Consider the following 13,450-nt stretch of genomic DNA (forward strand, 5'->3'; position numbering starts at 1 on the left):
CAATTTCTGGATCAATAGTATTAGCTGGCGTTTTATTAAAATTAGGAGGATATGGGCTTATTCGAGTAATAATTATATTTTTAGATTTTAAATTTATAAATTTATTAATTATAAATATTTCATTGTTCGGAGCTGTAGTTATTTCTATAATTTGTTTACGTCAAAGAGATATAAAATTATTAATTGCTTATTCTTCTGTTTCTCATATGGGTTTAGCTTTAGCTGGAATTATAAGGTTAAGTTATATAGGTATAATTGGGGCTTTAATTATAATAATTGCCCATGGTTTATGTTCTTCTGGTTTATTTAGTATTGCAAATATAATATATGAACGAACAATAAGACGAAGAATTTATTTAAGAAAAGGATTTTTAAATATTATACCTTCTTTAAGCTTATGAATATTTTTATTATGTTCTTCAAATATAGCAGCCCCCCCCTCAATAAATTTATTAGGTGAGATTTTTTTAATTAATAGTTTAGTCAGATTTAGAAATTTGAATATATTATTTTTATTTTTAACTACATTTTTTAGAGGGGCTTATTCATTATATTTATATTCTTTTTCTCAGCTGGAAAATTTAGTTCTTATATTTTTAGATTTATAAATATAAATATTCGTGAACATTTTTTATTATTATTACATTGAATACCTTTAAATATATTGTTATTAATTAGAAATTTATTAATTTATAATTTTTAATAAACTTAAATATTTTATATAAATAAAATATTAATTTGTGGAATTAAAGAAATGGAAACATTTTAAGTAATAAAAATTTGTAAAATTTATTCATTTTGGATTTTGATTTTTTCTGTATTATTAATTTTAATTAGTATAAATTTATTAATTAAGGATAAAGTTTATTTGTTAGAGTATGAATTATTAAATTTTAATTCCGTTTCTTTAATTTTTTCTTTATTAATTGATTGAATATCTTGTATATTTATAGGATATGTATTATTTATTTCCAGAATGGTAATTTTATATAGAGAAGATTATATAAAAGGAGATTTAAATATTTCTCGATTTATCATATTAATTTTGCTGTTTGTTATTTCTATATTATTATTAATTATTAGCCCAAATTTAGTGTCAATTTTATTAGGATGAGATGGCTTGGGCTTAGTGTCTTATTTATTAGTAATTTATTATCAAAATGTTAAATCTTATAATGCAGGTATGTTAACAGCTTTGTCTAATCGTATCGGAGATGCGGCTTTATTATTATCAATTTCTTGAATAATAAATTATGGTAGTTGATCTTATATTTATTATTTAAATTTTATAAAAAGAGATTTTTCTATACAGGTATTAGTATTATTTATTGTTTTAGCTGCATTTACTAAAAGAGCTCAAATTCCTTTTTCTTCATGATTGCCAGCAGCTATAGCTGCCCCAACTCCCATTTCTTCATTAGTTCATTCATCTACTTTAGTAACTGCAGGAGTTTATTTATTAATTCGATTTCAAGAAGCTTTTAGTAGAAGATTAATATTTTTAATATTATTTTTAAGAATAATAACTATATTAATATCTGGTATTGCAGCTAATTTTGAGAATGATTTAAAAAAAATTATTGCTTTATCAACATTAAGGCAGTTAGGATTTATGATAAGAATTTTATTTTTAGGTAGAGTAGATTTAGCTTTTTTCCATTTATTAATTCATGCTTTATTTAAAGCTTTAATGTTTATATGTGCAGGAATTATTATTCATAATTTTAGAGGATGTCAGGATATTCGTTATATAGGAAGATTAATTAATCAAATACCGGTTATTTCTAGAATTTTTTTTTTTTAGAAATATAGCCTTATGCGGGATACCATTTTTATCGGGATTTTATTCTAAGGACTTAATTCTAGAAAGAATAAGAATAGGATATATAAATATATTTATATTTTTTATTTTTTATTTATCTATTGGTTTGACAGTAATATATACTTTTCGATTAATTAATTATTTAGTTTTAGGTGATTATAATTATTATAGTTTATGTTCTATTCAAGAAAGAAATAATTTGATAATAAAGAGATTATTTGGATTATTAATTTTTATCGTTATTAGAGGGAGGATGTTTTCTTGAATTATTTTTATTTATCCTATATATTTTTTTTTACCTTTAATAATGAAATTACTATCCTTTTTAATAATTTTATTAGGGATTTATTTAGGTTTTAAGTTATCAAAAATAAGAATTAATATAAAAATTAAATCTCTAAGGTTTCTTAATTTAGTGAAGTTTCAATCTTTTATATGAAATATACCAATTTTATCAACTTATGGGCTGAATCATTTAGTATTAAATTTAGGTCAAAAATTAAATTATTTAGATCAAGGATGAATGGAGTATTATGGAAGAAAAAAATTATTTTTTTTATTAATTAATTCTTCTAAGGGATTACAAAAGATTTTTATAGATAAATTTAAAATTTTATTATTTTTATTTTTAATTCTTATTTTTACTTTTATTTTAATTATTTAATTTAATAATTTAAATAGCTTATATAATAGAGCATAGTATTGAAGATACTAAGGAAATAATTTTATTTTTAAATAATAAATTTATAGATAAATATATCAATTTTACAGTGAAAATGTAATGTTTTAAATTAAACTATATAAATATTTCTATGTATATATATATATATATATATATATATAGAAATATAAACGCACTTAGCGCTTTGAACCTATGTTAGAAGCATAGTTTAAAGAATATTTCTTTAATTGGAGAAAACTCAATTTTATCATTAACAGTGATAGACCTCTATTTTGGTTTCAATTAAAGTAAGGATTATTCATCTAAATTTTAGGTCGAAACTAAAGGCAATTTTTTGCTTCATACTATTTTATAAGATAAATTTATGGAATATCTTTTAAATGCAAATTAAATGTTTTTCTTAAACTATTATCCTTTAGTTTGATCATTCTAATGCCCCTAATTTCCATTCGTGAAATAACCCCAGTAAAAGAATAATTAAAAAAAAACTAATAGAGTAAAATAATCTAAAAATATTTGAAAATTTTAATGAGAAAATAATTGGTAAGAGTAATGTTAATTCAATATCAAAAATTAAAAAAATTAGAGCAATTAAGAAGAAATGTAATGAAAATGGTATACGAGAATTATTTTTTGGATCAAATCCACACTCATAGGGCCTACTTTTCTCACGATCGATTAATGTTTTTATAGATAAAAAATTAATTAAGATTATTAATATTAAAATAACGATTATAATTATTAATGATAGATAAAAAATTATTATTATTATTTATACTAAAAATTTAGATTTTTTGATTGGAAGTCAAATATAATAATTTATATTATATAAATAAAATTATCTTCTTCATCAGTAAATAGATAAATATAAAAATAATCATACTACATCTACAAAGTGTCAATATCATGCGGCAGCTTCAAATCCAAAGTGATGAATTGAAGAAAAATGCCTAATAAATAGACGAATTATTATAATTAAGAGAAATGTAGTACCAACAATAACATGAAATCCATGAAATCCAGTTGCTATAAAAAAACAAGTTCCATAAATAGAATCTGAAATTGAAAACGAAGCTTCATAATATTCAAGAGCTTGAAGTAGAGTAAAGTAGATCCCTAGGCCAATAGTTCATATAAGTCTTTGAAGTGCTTGAGAATAGTTATTTTCTATTAATCTATGATGAGCCCAAGTTACTGTAATACCTGAAGATAACAAAATTAATGTATTTAATAAGGGGATATTTATAGGATTAAAAGTATTAATTGATTTAGGGGGTCATATTATTGCCAATTCAATATTAGGAGAAAGACTATTATGGAAAAATCTTCAAAAAAATGAAATAAAAAATAAAATTTCAGATGTAATAAATAAAATTATCCCTCATCGGAGCCCGGATGAAACTTTTAGAGAATGCAATCCTTGGAGGGTTCTTTCTCGTGTAATATCTCGTCATCATTGAAATAAAATTAATAGTATAGAAATTAATCTAAAAATCAATAGATCAATTTGATATAAGTGGAATCAAGAAATAAGCCCTATTAATAGATTTAATAAATTAAAAGAAATTAATAGTGGTCAAGGCCTTGGATTTACTAAATGAAAAGGATGATTTTGAGTTGTCATTAATGAATTTCTCTAGCATAAAGAGTAATAAGAATAGAAAATACATATGCTTGGATTAAGCTCACTGCAGATTCTAAAATTAGTAATAAAATTTGAATAAAAATCAAAACATTAATTGTTAGAAAATTTATATATTGACCTATATTTCCTAATAAGGTTAATAATAAATGGCCGGCAATTATATTAGCCGTTAAACGAATGGCTAATGTTATTGGGCGAATTAAATTTCTAATTAATTCAACAATTACTAAAAATGGCAATAAGAGAGCAGGGGCTCCCATGGGCACTAAATGAGCTAATATATTTATTGTATTAAAGGTAATGCCAAAGATTATAAAAGTTAGTCATAATCTTAAACTTAAACTTAAAGTAATAGGTATATGGCTGGTTCTAGTAAAAATGTAAGGGAATAATCCTATGAAATTATTTAGTATAATAAAAATAAAAATTCTTAATAAAATTAATGTTGATCTTTTTATATTTTGAGGAAGCAGGATTTTTAATTCTTTATGAATTCTTCTAGTAAGAATAATTCAAGATATATTATAACGAGAAGGAATAAATCAGAAAAAAGATGGTAATAGAATCAAACTTAATATAATTCTTAGCCAATTTAAGTTAAATAAATTTGTAGAAGGATCAAATGAAGAAAATAAATTTATTATCATTTTCAGTAAGTTTTAGGTAAATTTAAATTTTTAAAATAAATTTTATTATTAATTTTAGGCAAATAAATATAATAAGTTAAAATAATAATAATAATAAAAATTCTAATTGTGTAAATATATAAAAATGATCAACTTAAAGGAGCTATTTGTGGTATTAAAAACTAACGGGGCGCAGATATTTTTAACTTGACAAGTTAATGTTTTATAATAAAACTAAGTTTTTCATTAGAAGTAATTTTTTAGTTTACTATAAATTGATTTAAGAGATCAATGCTTAAAATTTCAGCCATCTAATGTTAATTATTTTTTAATCATTTAAGAAAAAAATTAGAAGAGATTCTTTCTACTACAATAGGTATAAACCTATGATTGGAACCGCAAATTTCGGAGCATTGACCAAAGAAAATTCCGGTTCGATTAATAAATATATTTGCTTGATTAAGACGTCCAGGAGTTGCATCAATTTTTAGCCCAGCTGAAGGTAAAGCTCATGAATGGATGACATCTTCTGAAGTAATTAATAGGCGAATGTAAGTGTTAAAAGGAATTACTATTCGATTATCAACATCTAATAATCGAAAGTTGAAGTTATTTTGTGGAATTATATAAGAGTCATAATTGAAATTTTGTAAATCTGAATATTCATATGTTCAGTATCATTGATGTCCGATAATTTTAATAGAAAGGGCAGGTTTATTTAGTTCATCTATAATATATAATAATCGCAGAGATGGCAAAGCAATTATAATTAAAATTATAATGGGTATAATAGTTCAAATTAGTTCTATAGTTTGGTTTTGTAAAAAGAATCGATGGTTAAATTTATTTAATAAGTAAGATAATATAATTTGACTAATTAAAATTGTAATGATAATTAAAATTATTAATCTATGATCATGGAAAAAAATTAATTGTTCTATTAAGGGTGAAGTACTGTCCTGTAATGTTAATGTTTTTCAAGTAGACAATTCTAAAAAAAGATAAACTTTATATTAAGAGCTTAAATCTTATGCACTATTCTGCCATTTTAGAATTTAGTAATTAAAGGGATTTCATTAAATCTATGTTCAGCGAGTGGTAGTGATCTTAATCATTCAATTGAAGAGGAAAAATTTAAAGTAGTTAATGTTTGTCGGCTAAGAATTAAACTTTCTCAAATAATATAAATAAAGAATATTAATCTTAGTGTAGAGATTAATCTACCGATTGAAGAAATGATATTTCATTTAGTAAAAGAATCTGGATAATCGGAATAACGGCGAGGTATTCCTCTTAATCCTAGAAAATGTTGAGGGAAGAAAGTTAAATTTACTCCAATAAATGTTACAATAAAATGTCTTTTTAAAAGTTTATTATTGAGAGTTAACCCAGTAAATAACGGGTATCAGTGAATAAATCCTGCAATAATTGCAAATACTGCCCCTATTGATAAAACATAATGAAAGTGGGCAACAACATAGTATGTATCATGAAGAATAATATCAATAGATGAGTTAGCTAGGACTACTCCAGTTAATCCGCCAATAGTAAATAAAAAAATGAAACCTAATGATCAAAGTGTAGTTGGTTCAAAATTTAATTTAGTTCCATAAAGTGTAGCTAATCATCTAAAAATTTTAATACCGGTTGGAATAGCAATAATTATAGTGGCAGAAGTAAAGTAGGCCCGAGTATCAACATCTATTCCGATAGTAAATATATGATGAGCCCAAACTAAAAATCCTAAAAGACCAATAGCTAATATTGCATAAATTATACCTAAAGTTCCAAAAGTTTCTTTTTTATTTCTTTCTTGAGAGACAATATGAGAAATTATTCCAAATCCTGGAAGAATTAAAATATAAACTTCGGGGTGTCCAAAAAATCAAAATAAATGTTGATATAAAATAGGGTCCCCCCCTCCGGCTGGATCGAAGAATGAGGTATTAATATTTCGATCAGTTAATAATATAGTAATAGCTCCCGCAAGTACGGGAAGAGAAAGAAGAAGTAATAGAGCAGTAATACCGACAGCTCAAGAAAAAAGTGAAATTTGATCTATGGGTATATTATGAGGCCGTATATTAATAATTGTGGAAATAAAATTTGTTGCCCCTATAATTGAAGAGATTCCCGCTAAATGTAAGCTAAAAATTGCTAAGTCAACTGAACTTCCTCTATGAGCAATATTAGATGCTAGTGGAGGATAAACGGTTCATCCTGTTCCAGCGCCTTTTTCAATAATTCTTCTAATTAATAGAAAAGTTAAAGATGGCGGTAAAAGTCAAAAACTTATATTATTTATACGGGGAAAAGCTATATCAGGAGCACCGAGTATTAGAGGAACTAATCAATTGCCAAATCCTCCAATTATGATAGGTATAACTATAAAAAAAATTATAATAAATGCATGGGCTGTAACTATTACATTAAAAATTTGATCATCACCAATTAATGATTGAGGATTTCTTAGTTCAATTCGAATGATAAAACTTAGAGAAGTGCCCACTAATCCAGATCAAAGCCCTAAAATAAAATATAGTGTACCAATATCTTTGTGATTAGTAGAGTAAAGTCATTTATTCGGTAAATTTAATAAAGTGGCTGAAATTTTAGGCGATGAATTGTAAATTCATTTATAAATATAAATATATTTCTTTATTAAACTATATAGTCTATAGGAATAGGATTTTAAGATGCAAGCTTAAAGGAAATTTAAATTGGTTTATAGTTTAAGAATTAGGAATAAATTCTATTGTTAACTTTGAAGGTTAAAAGTTTTTTTAACTTAAATTCTTTTTTAAAAAAATAAAATTAAAAAAATTATAAGTCCTATAAATGAGATTATATTAGTTAAATAAATAAATAGATTTAACTTAAAAATATTTTTAGAGTGGGAAATTATTTCTGTATGATTAATTATTAATATAGGAAGTGCGATTCGAATATATATGAAAATTATAATTAAAGTTGAGATTAATATTAATAATCTTAATATAAAAAAGTTATTATTAATTAATTTATTGATAATTAATCATTTAGGTAGAAATCTAAAGAAAGGCGGTAATCCTCTTATAGATAAAAAATTAAGAGAAAAAATGAATTTAAAATATTTAAATTCATTTAGAGAATAAAATAATTGTGTTAAAGAATAGATTTTATTAACATTTAAAATTATAATAATATTGATTGATAGGATAAATATATATAATAAAATATATAATAAAAATTTGTATATTAATTAGTCTTGCAATTAATCAACTTATATGATTAATAGAAGAATAAGCTAGAATTTTTTGTAGATTAATTTGATTAAGTGATTGAATTCTCCCAACTATTGAAGATATAATAATAATGATAGAAATAAATAAGGTAATAGAGAAATTATAGGAAATTATAATTAAAGGAGCAATTTTTTGCCAAGTTATTAAAATTAAAGTGTTATTTCAATTTAATCCTATAATAATTTCCGGGAATCAAAAATGAAAAGGAGCGGCGCCTAATTTTATAAATAATGCACAATTTAATATAATTATTAGAATATTATTATTAAAAAATAAAGGATTAATATGTAAGTTAAGAATAATTCTAAACAGTAGAATATTTGAAGCTAAAGCTTGGATAATAAAATATTTTAATGCTCTTTCTGATGAAAAAATATTTTTAGAATTGATTATTAATGGAATAAATGATATTATATTAATTTCTAATCCTATTCATATTGAAAATCAAGAATAAGAAGAAATGACTAATAATGTTCTGAAAATTAATGTATTTAAAAATAATAATTTATAAAATTTAATAATTAAAAAGAGAGAATAATCTCATAATTGGGGTATGAGCCCAAGGGCTTAGCTTAGCCTATCTTTTTATATTTAAGTATAAGAGGTATAAAAGTTTTTGACACTTTAGGAAATAGTTTAATTCTATTAAATATAAGTATTAATTATTATTATATAAATAATTGTACTTAAAATATTTCCTTATTAATTATTATTATATAAATAATTGTACTTAAAATATTTCCTTATTAATTATTATTATATAAATAATTGTACTTAAAATATTTCCTTATTTATAATTATTATATAAATAATTGTATTTAAAATATTTCCTTATTAATTATTATTATATAAATAATTGTACTTAAAATATTTCCTTATTAATTATTATTATATAAATAATTGTACTTAAAATATTTCCTTATTAATTATTATTATATAAGTAATTGTACTTAAAATATTTCCTTATTTATAATTATTATATAGCGCTTAGGTTAAGATTCAGGTTCCTAGGCCAATATTCAACTCCTGATCAGTAGAGTTTTCAATTCAGCCTGGAACTTTTTCTAGCACCAAATCATTGCATAAGCGAGATTCTGCTACGAACTCAGGTCCCTAGGCCAATATTCAACTCCTGATCAGTAGAGTTTTCAATTCAGCCTGGAACTTTTTCTAGCACCAAATCATTGCATAAGCGAGATTCTGCTACGAACTCAGGTTCCTAGGCCAATATTCAACTCCTGATCAGTAGAGTTTTCAATTCAGCCTGGAACTTTTTCTAGCACCAAATCATTGCATAAGCGAGATTCTGCTACGAACTCAGGTCCCTAGGCCAATATTCAACTCCTGGTCGGTAGAGTTTTCAATTCAGCCTGGAACTTTTTCTAGCACCAAATCATTGCATAAGCGAGATTCTGCTACGAACTCAGGTCCCTAGGCCAATATTCAACTCCTGATCAGCAGAGTTTTCAATTCAGCCTGGAACTTTTTCTAGCACCAAATCATTGCATAAGCGAGATTCTGCTACGAACTCAGGTTCCTAGGCCAATATTCAACTCCTGATCAGTAGAGTTTTCAATTCAGCCTGGAACTTTTTCTAGCACCAAATCATTGCATAAGCGAGATTCTGCTACGAACTCAGGTCCCTAGGCCAATATTCAACTCCTGATCAGTAGAGTTTTCAATTCAGCCTGGAACTTTTTCTAGCACCAAATCATTGCATAAGCGAGATTCTGCTACGAACTCAGGTTCCTAGGCCAATATTCAACTCCTGGTCGGTAGAGTTTTCAATTCAGCCTGGAACTTTTTCTAGCACCAAATCATTGCATAAGCGAGATTCTGCTACGAACTCAGGTCCCTAGGCCAATATTCAACTCCTGATCAGCAGAGTTTTCAATTCAGCCTGGAACTTTTTCTAGCACTAAATCATTGCATAAGCGAGATTCTGCTACGAACTCAGGTTCCTAGGCCAATATTCAACTCCTGATCAGCAGAGTTTTCAATTCAGCCTGGAACTTTTTCTAGCACCAAATCATTGCATAAGCGAGATTCTGCTACGAACTCAGGTTCCTAGGCCAATATTCAACTCCTGATCAGTAGAGTTTTCAATTCAGCCTGGAACTTTTTCTAGCACTAAATCATTGCATAAGCGAGATTCTGCTACGAACTCAGGTTCCTAGGCCAATATTCAACTCCTGATCAGTAGAGTTTTCAATTCAGCCTGGAACTTTTTCTAGCACTAAATCATTGCATAAGCGAGATTCTGCTACGAACTCAGGTTCCTAGGCCAATATTCAACTCCTGATCAGCAGAGTTTTCAATTCAGCCTGGAACTTTTTCTAGCACCAAATCATTGCATAAGCGAGATTCTGCTACGAACTCAGGTTCCTAGGCCAATATTCAACTCCTGGTCGGTAGAGTTTTCAATTCAGCCTGGAACTTTTTCTAGCACCAAATCATTGCATAAGCGAGATTCTGCTACGAACTCAGGTTCCTAGGCCAATATTCAACTCCTGATCAGTAGAGTTTTCAATTCAGCCTGGAACTTTTTCTAGCACCAAATCATTGCATAAGCGAGATTCTGCTACGAACTCAGGTTCCTAGGCCAATATTCAACTCCTGATCAGTAGAGTTTTCAATTCAGCCTGGAACTTTTTCTAGCACCAAATCATTGCATAAGCGAGATTCTGCTACGAACTCAGGTTCCTAGGCCAATATTCAACTCCTGGTCGGTAGAGTTTTCAATTCAGCCTGGAACTTTTTCTAGCACCAAATCATTGCATAAGCGAGATTCTGCTACGAACTCAGGTTCCTAGGCCAATATTCAACTCCTGATCAGTAGAGTTTTCAATTCAGCCTGGAACTTTTTCTAGCACCAAATCATTGCATAAGCGAGATTCTGCTACGAACTCAGGTTCCTAGGCCAATATTCAACTCCTGATCAGCAGAGTTTTCAATTCAGCCTGGAACTTTTTCTAGCACCAAATCATTGCATAAGCGAGATTCTGCTACGAACTCAGGTTCCTAGGCCAATATTCAACTCCTGGTCGGTAGAGTTTTCAATTCAGCCTGGAACTTTTTCTAGCACCAAATCATTGCATAAGCGAGATTCTGCTACGAACTCAGGTTCCTAGGCCAATATTCAACTCCTGATCAGTAGAGTTTTCAATTCAGCCTGGAACTTTTTCTAGCACCAAATCATTGCATAAGCGAGATTCTGCTACGAACTCAGGTTCCTAGGCCAATATTCAACTCCTGGTCGGTAGAGTTTTCAATTCAGCCTGGAACTTTTTCTAGCACCAAATCATTGCATAAGCGAGATTCTGCTACGAACTCAGGTTCCTAAGCCAATATTCAACTCCTGATCAGTAGAGTTTTCAATTCAGCCTGGAACTTTTTCTAGCACCAAATCATTGCATAAGCGAGATTCTGCTACGAACTCAGGTTCCTAGGCCAATATTCAACTCCTGATCAGTAGAGTTTTCAATTCAGCCTGGAACTTTTTCTAGCACCAAATCATTGCATAAGCGAGATTCTGCTACGAACTCAGGTTCCTAGGCCAATATTCAACTCCTGATCAGTAGAGTTTTCAATTCAGCCTGGAACTTTTTCTAGCATTTAATCAACTCACAGGCGAAAGGATCGCGAGGGGAAATTAGAGTTGTGTGGTAGCTAGAAAAATGAAATTTTATCAATGAGCCCAAAAAAATTTTTAAAAATCACGAAATTTGGGTAATAGCAGTAAATCTCCTTTGAAGAGGCGATTTTTTGGGGTTAAAAAACGAAAAAAAATGGCAAAAAATTGCAAAAAATTGCAAAAAAGGGCTTGTATAGAATTATCCAATCTAGTAAATATGGTCTATAAAAAATCTTAGTTAAAAATTTAAAATTTTAAGGGCAAATTCTTAGTAATGTGGGTGAGAGCGTCACATAGATAATTCCATCAAAATTAGCCTTTTATCAGGCACCACATTTAGATGAAAAACCTTAGTTAGCAAGTTTTGCACTTCACGGTACCATTGATTTTTGCAGACTTATAAATTTGGACAAAATAAAAAATGCCAATGGGCAATTTTGACAAAAGGCGAATTTTCCATTAGTGATTTTTATCTTGTAGTAAGGCCAATTTTTTATATTTTAGTAGGAAAAAATTATTTGGTCATGAGGTTGAACCGGCCAAAAGTTGAAAAAAAGTGTTTCAAAGTGCGCAACTATATAAATATTAACATTGAATTAGATTAACATATTGAATTTATTGAAATTTTTATATTTATTAATTTCTTATGATCAGATTAATAAAAAATTTCACAAAAAAAAATAAAATAAAGAAACATAAAAACAATATGATCGTTAGTACCTTATTAGTTATTTGTCTTCAAATTCTTATTAGTCAATATGATAGAGTTCTATTTGATATAGAGGAAATAGATATGTACTAGCAGAAATAATTCAATAATGATTATTATTTATTTTATATTTCGTATATATTAATATATAATAATATTTACCTATCCTTTTTTAAATTATTTTTCTAATATTAATAAATATACTTTTTATATAATTATAAATATTAAAAAAAAAAAAAAAAAAACTACTTTAAATAATAATATATAAATTTATTATATGATAAATAATATATATAGGGATACAAATTATTTAGGATTATTATTTTAAATTATTATTTTAAATAGAAAATTACTATTGCGGTTTTTTTTTTAATTTTAGGGGCAAATTCTTATGTTTGATTATTTTTTTTAATATTTATGTAAAATTTATTAAGTGGGCTATTATGATGAGTATAATTAATGAGTCTAGAAAAAAATAAATTTCAAAAAAAAAAAAAAAAAAATCATGGAAAATTCATTTTAGGGGTAATTTTGATCCAAAATTTTAAAAATTAAAATTTTTTGGATTTTCACAGATTTTAGTGGAGTTTTTTGACCCCCCCTTTTAAAAAAAATGCAAAAAAAAATCAAAAAAAAAAATTTTTTTTTAAAAAGTGAGGGAGGTTGATAAAATAGATTTTACCCTGGGGGCAATCTTAATTATAAAGCGAAATTTTTGGGATTAATATACGATTTCTATATAAAATGGGATGGACAAATTCTATAGGTCGGGAATTTGTCTTTTTTTAATATAGAAATTTTATTCAAAAAATTAATGATTTTTTTACTAAAAAGAAGGGAAATCTTAAGGTATCAAAAAAAATAATTTTTGAATAAAAAAGTTATATAAAATTTTGGAAAATTTTGTACTGTCTTAGGCCCCCAAGATTAGTATGTCTAGTAGATAGGCGGGATTTTTAAAAATTGAATATTTTAGTTCATTTTTTTATATAACTTATGAATTATATGTAAGTTTTGATTTTTAAATAAATCGTTATGCAATAAAGAT

General features: G+C 26.4%; 2 protein-coding genes and 2 pseudogenes across 2 annotated transcripts; 1 reads left to right on the forward strand and 3 right to left on the reverse strand.

The window, feature by feature from the left end:
• Positions 1 to 1,385: 1,385 nt before the first annotated feature.
• Positions 1,386 to 2,494, forward strand: LOC132705776 (NADH-ubiquinone oxidoreductase chain 5-like; annotated as a pseudogene).
• Positions 2,495 to 2,918: 424 nt separating this feature from the next.
• On the reverse strand, positions 2,919 to 5,086 carry LOC132705778 (ATP synthase subunit a-like). Its single transcript, XM_060676632.1, is given in 3 exon segments — positions 2,919 to 4,474; positions 4,673 to 4,801; positions 5,071 to 5,086. Coding segments are annotated over 3 exon segments (492 nt in total). The 3' UTR covers positions 2,919 to 4,127.
• A 6-nt stretch (positions 5,087 to 5,092) lies between these two features.
• LOC132705777 (cytochrome c oxidase subunit 2-like) lies at positions 5,093 to 5,758 on the reverse strand (the record flags this gene model as incomplete). Its single annotated transcript, XM_060676631.1, is given in 1 exon segment — positions 5,093 to 5,758. A coding segment is annotated over 1 exon segment (651 nt), but the record flags the coding sequence as incomplete, so codon positions are not given.
• LOC132705779 (cytochrome c oxidase subunit 1-like) lies at positions 5,093 to 7,379 on the reverse strand (annotated as a pseudogene).
• Positions 7,380 to 13,450: the final 6,071 nt, after the last annotated feature.

This window comes from Cylas formicarius, unplaced genomic scaffold (genome assembly GCF_029955315.1).
Source record: "Cylas formicarius isolate icCylForm1 unplaced genomic scaffold, icCylForm1.1 PGA_scaffold_89__1_contigs__length_13450, whole genome shotgun sequence".
Taxonomy (NCBI): Eukaryota; Metazoa; Arthropoda; class Insecta; order Coleoptera; family Brentidae; genus Cylas; species Cylas formicarius.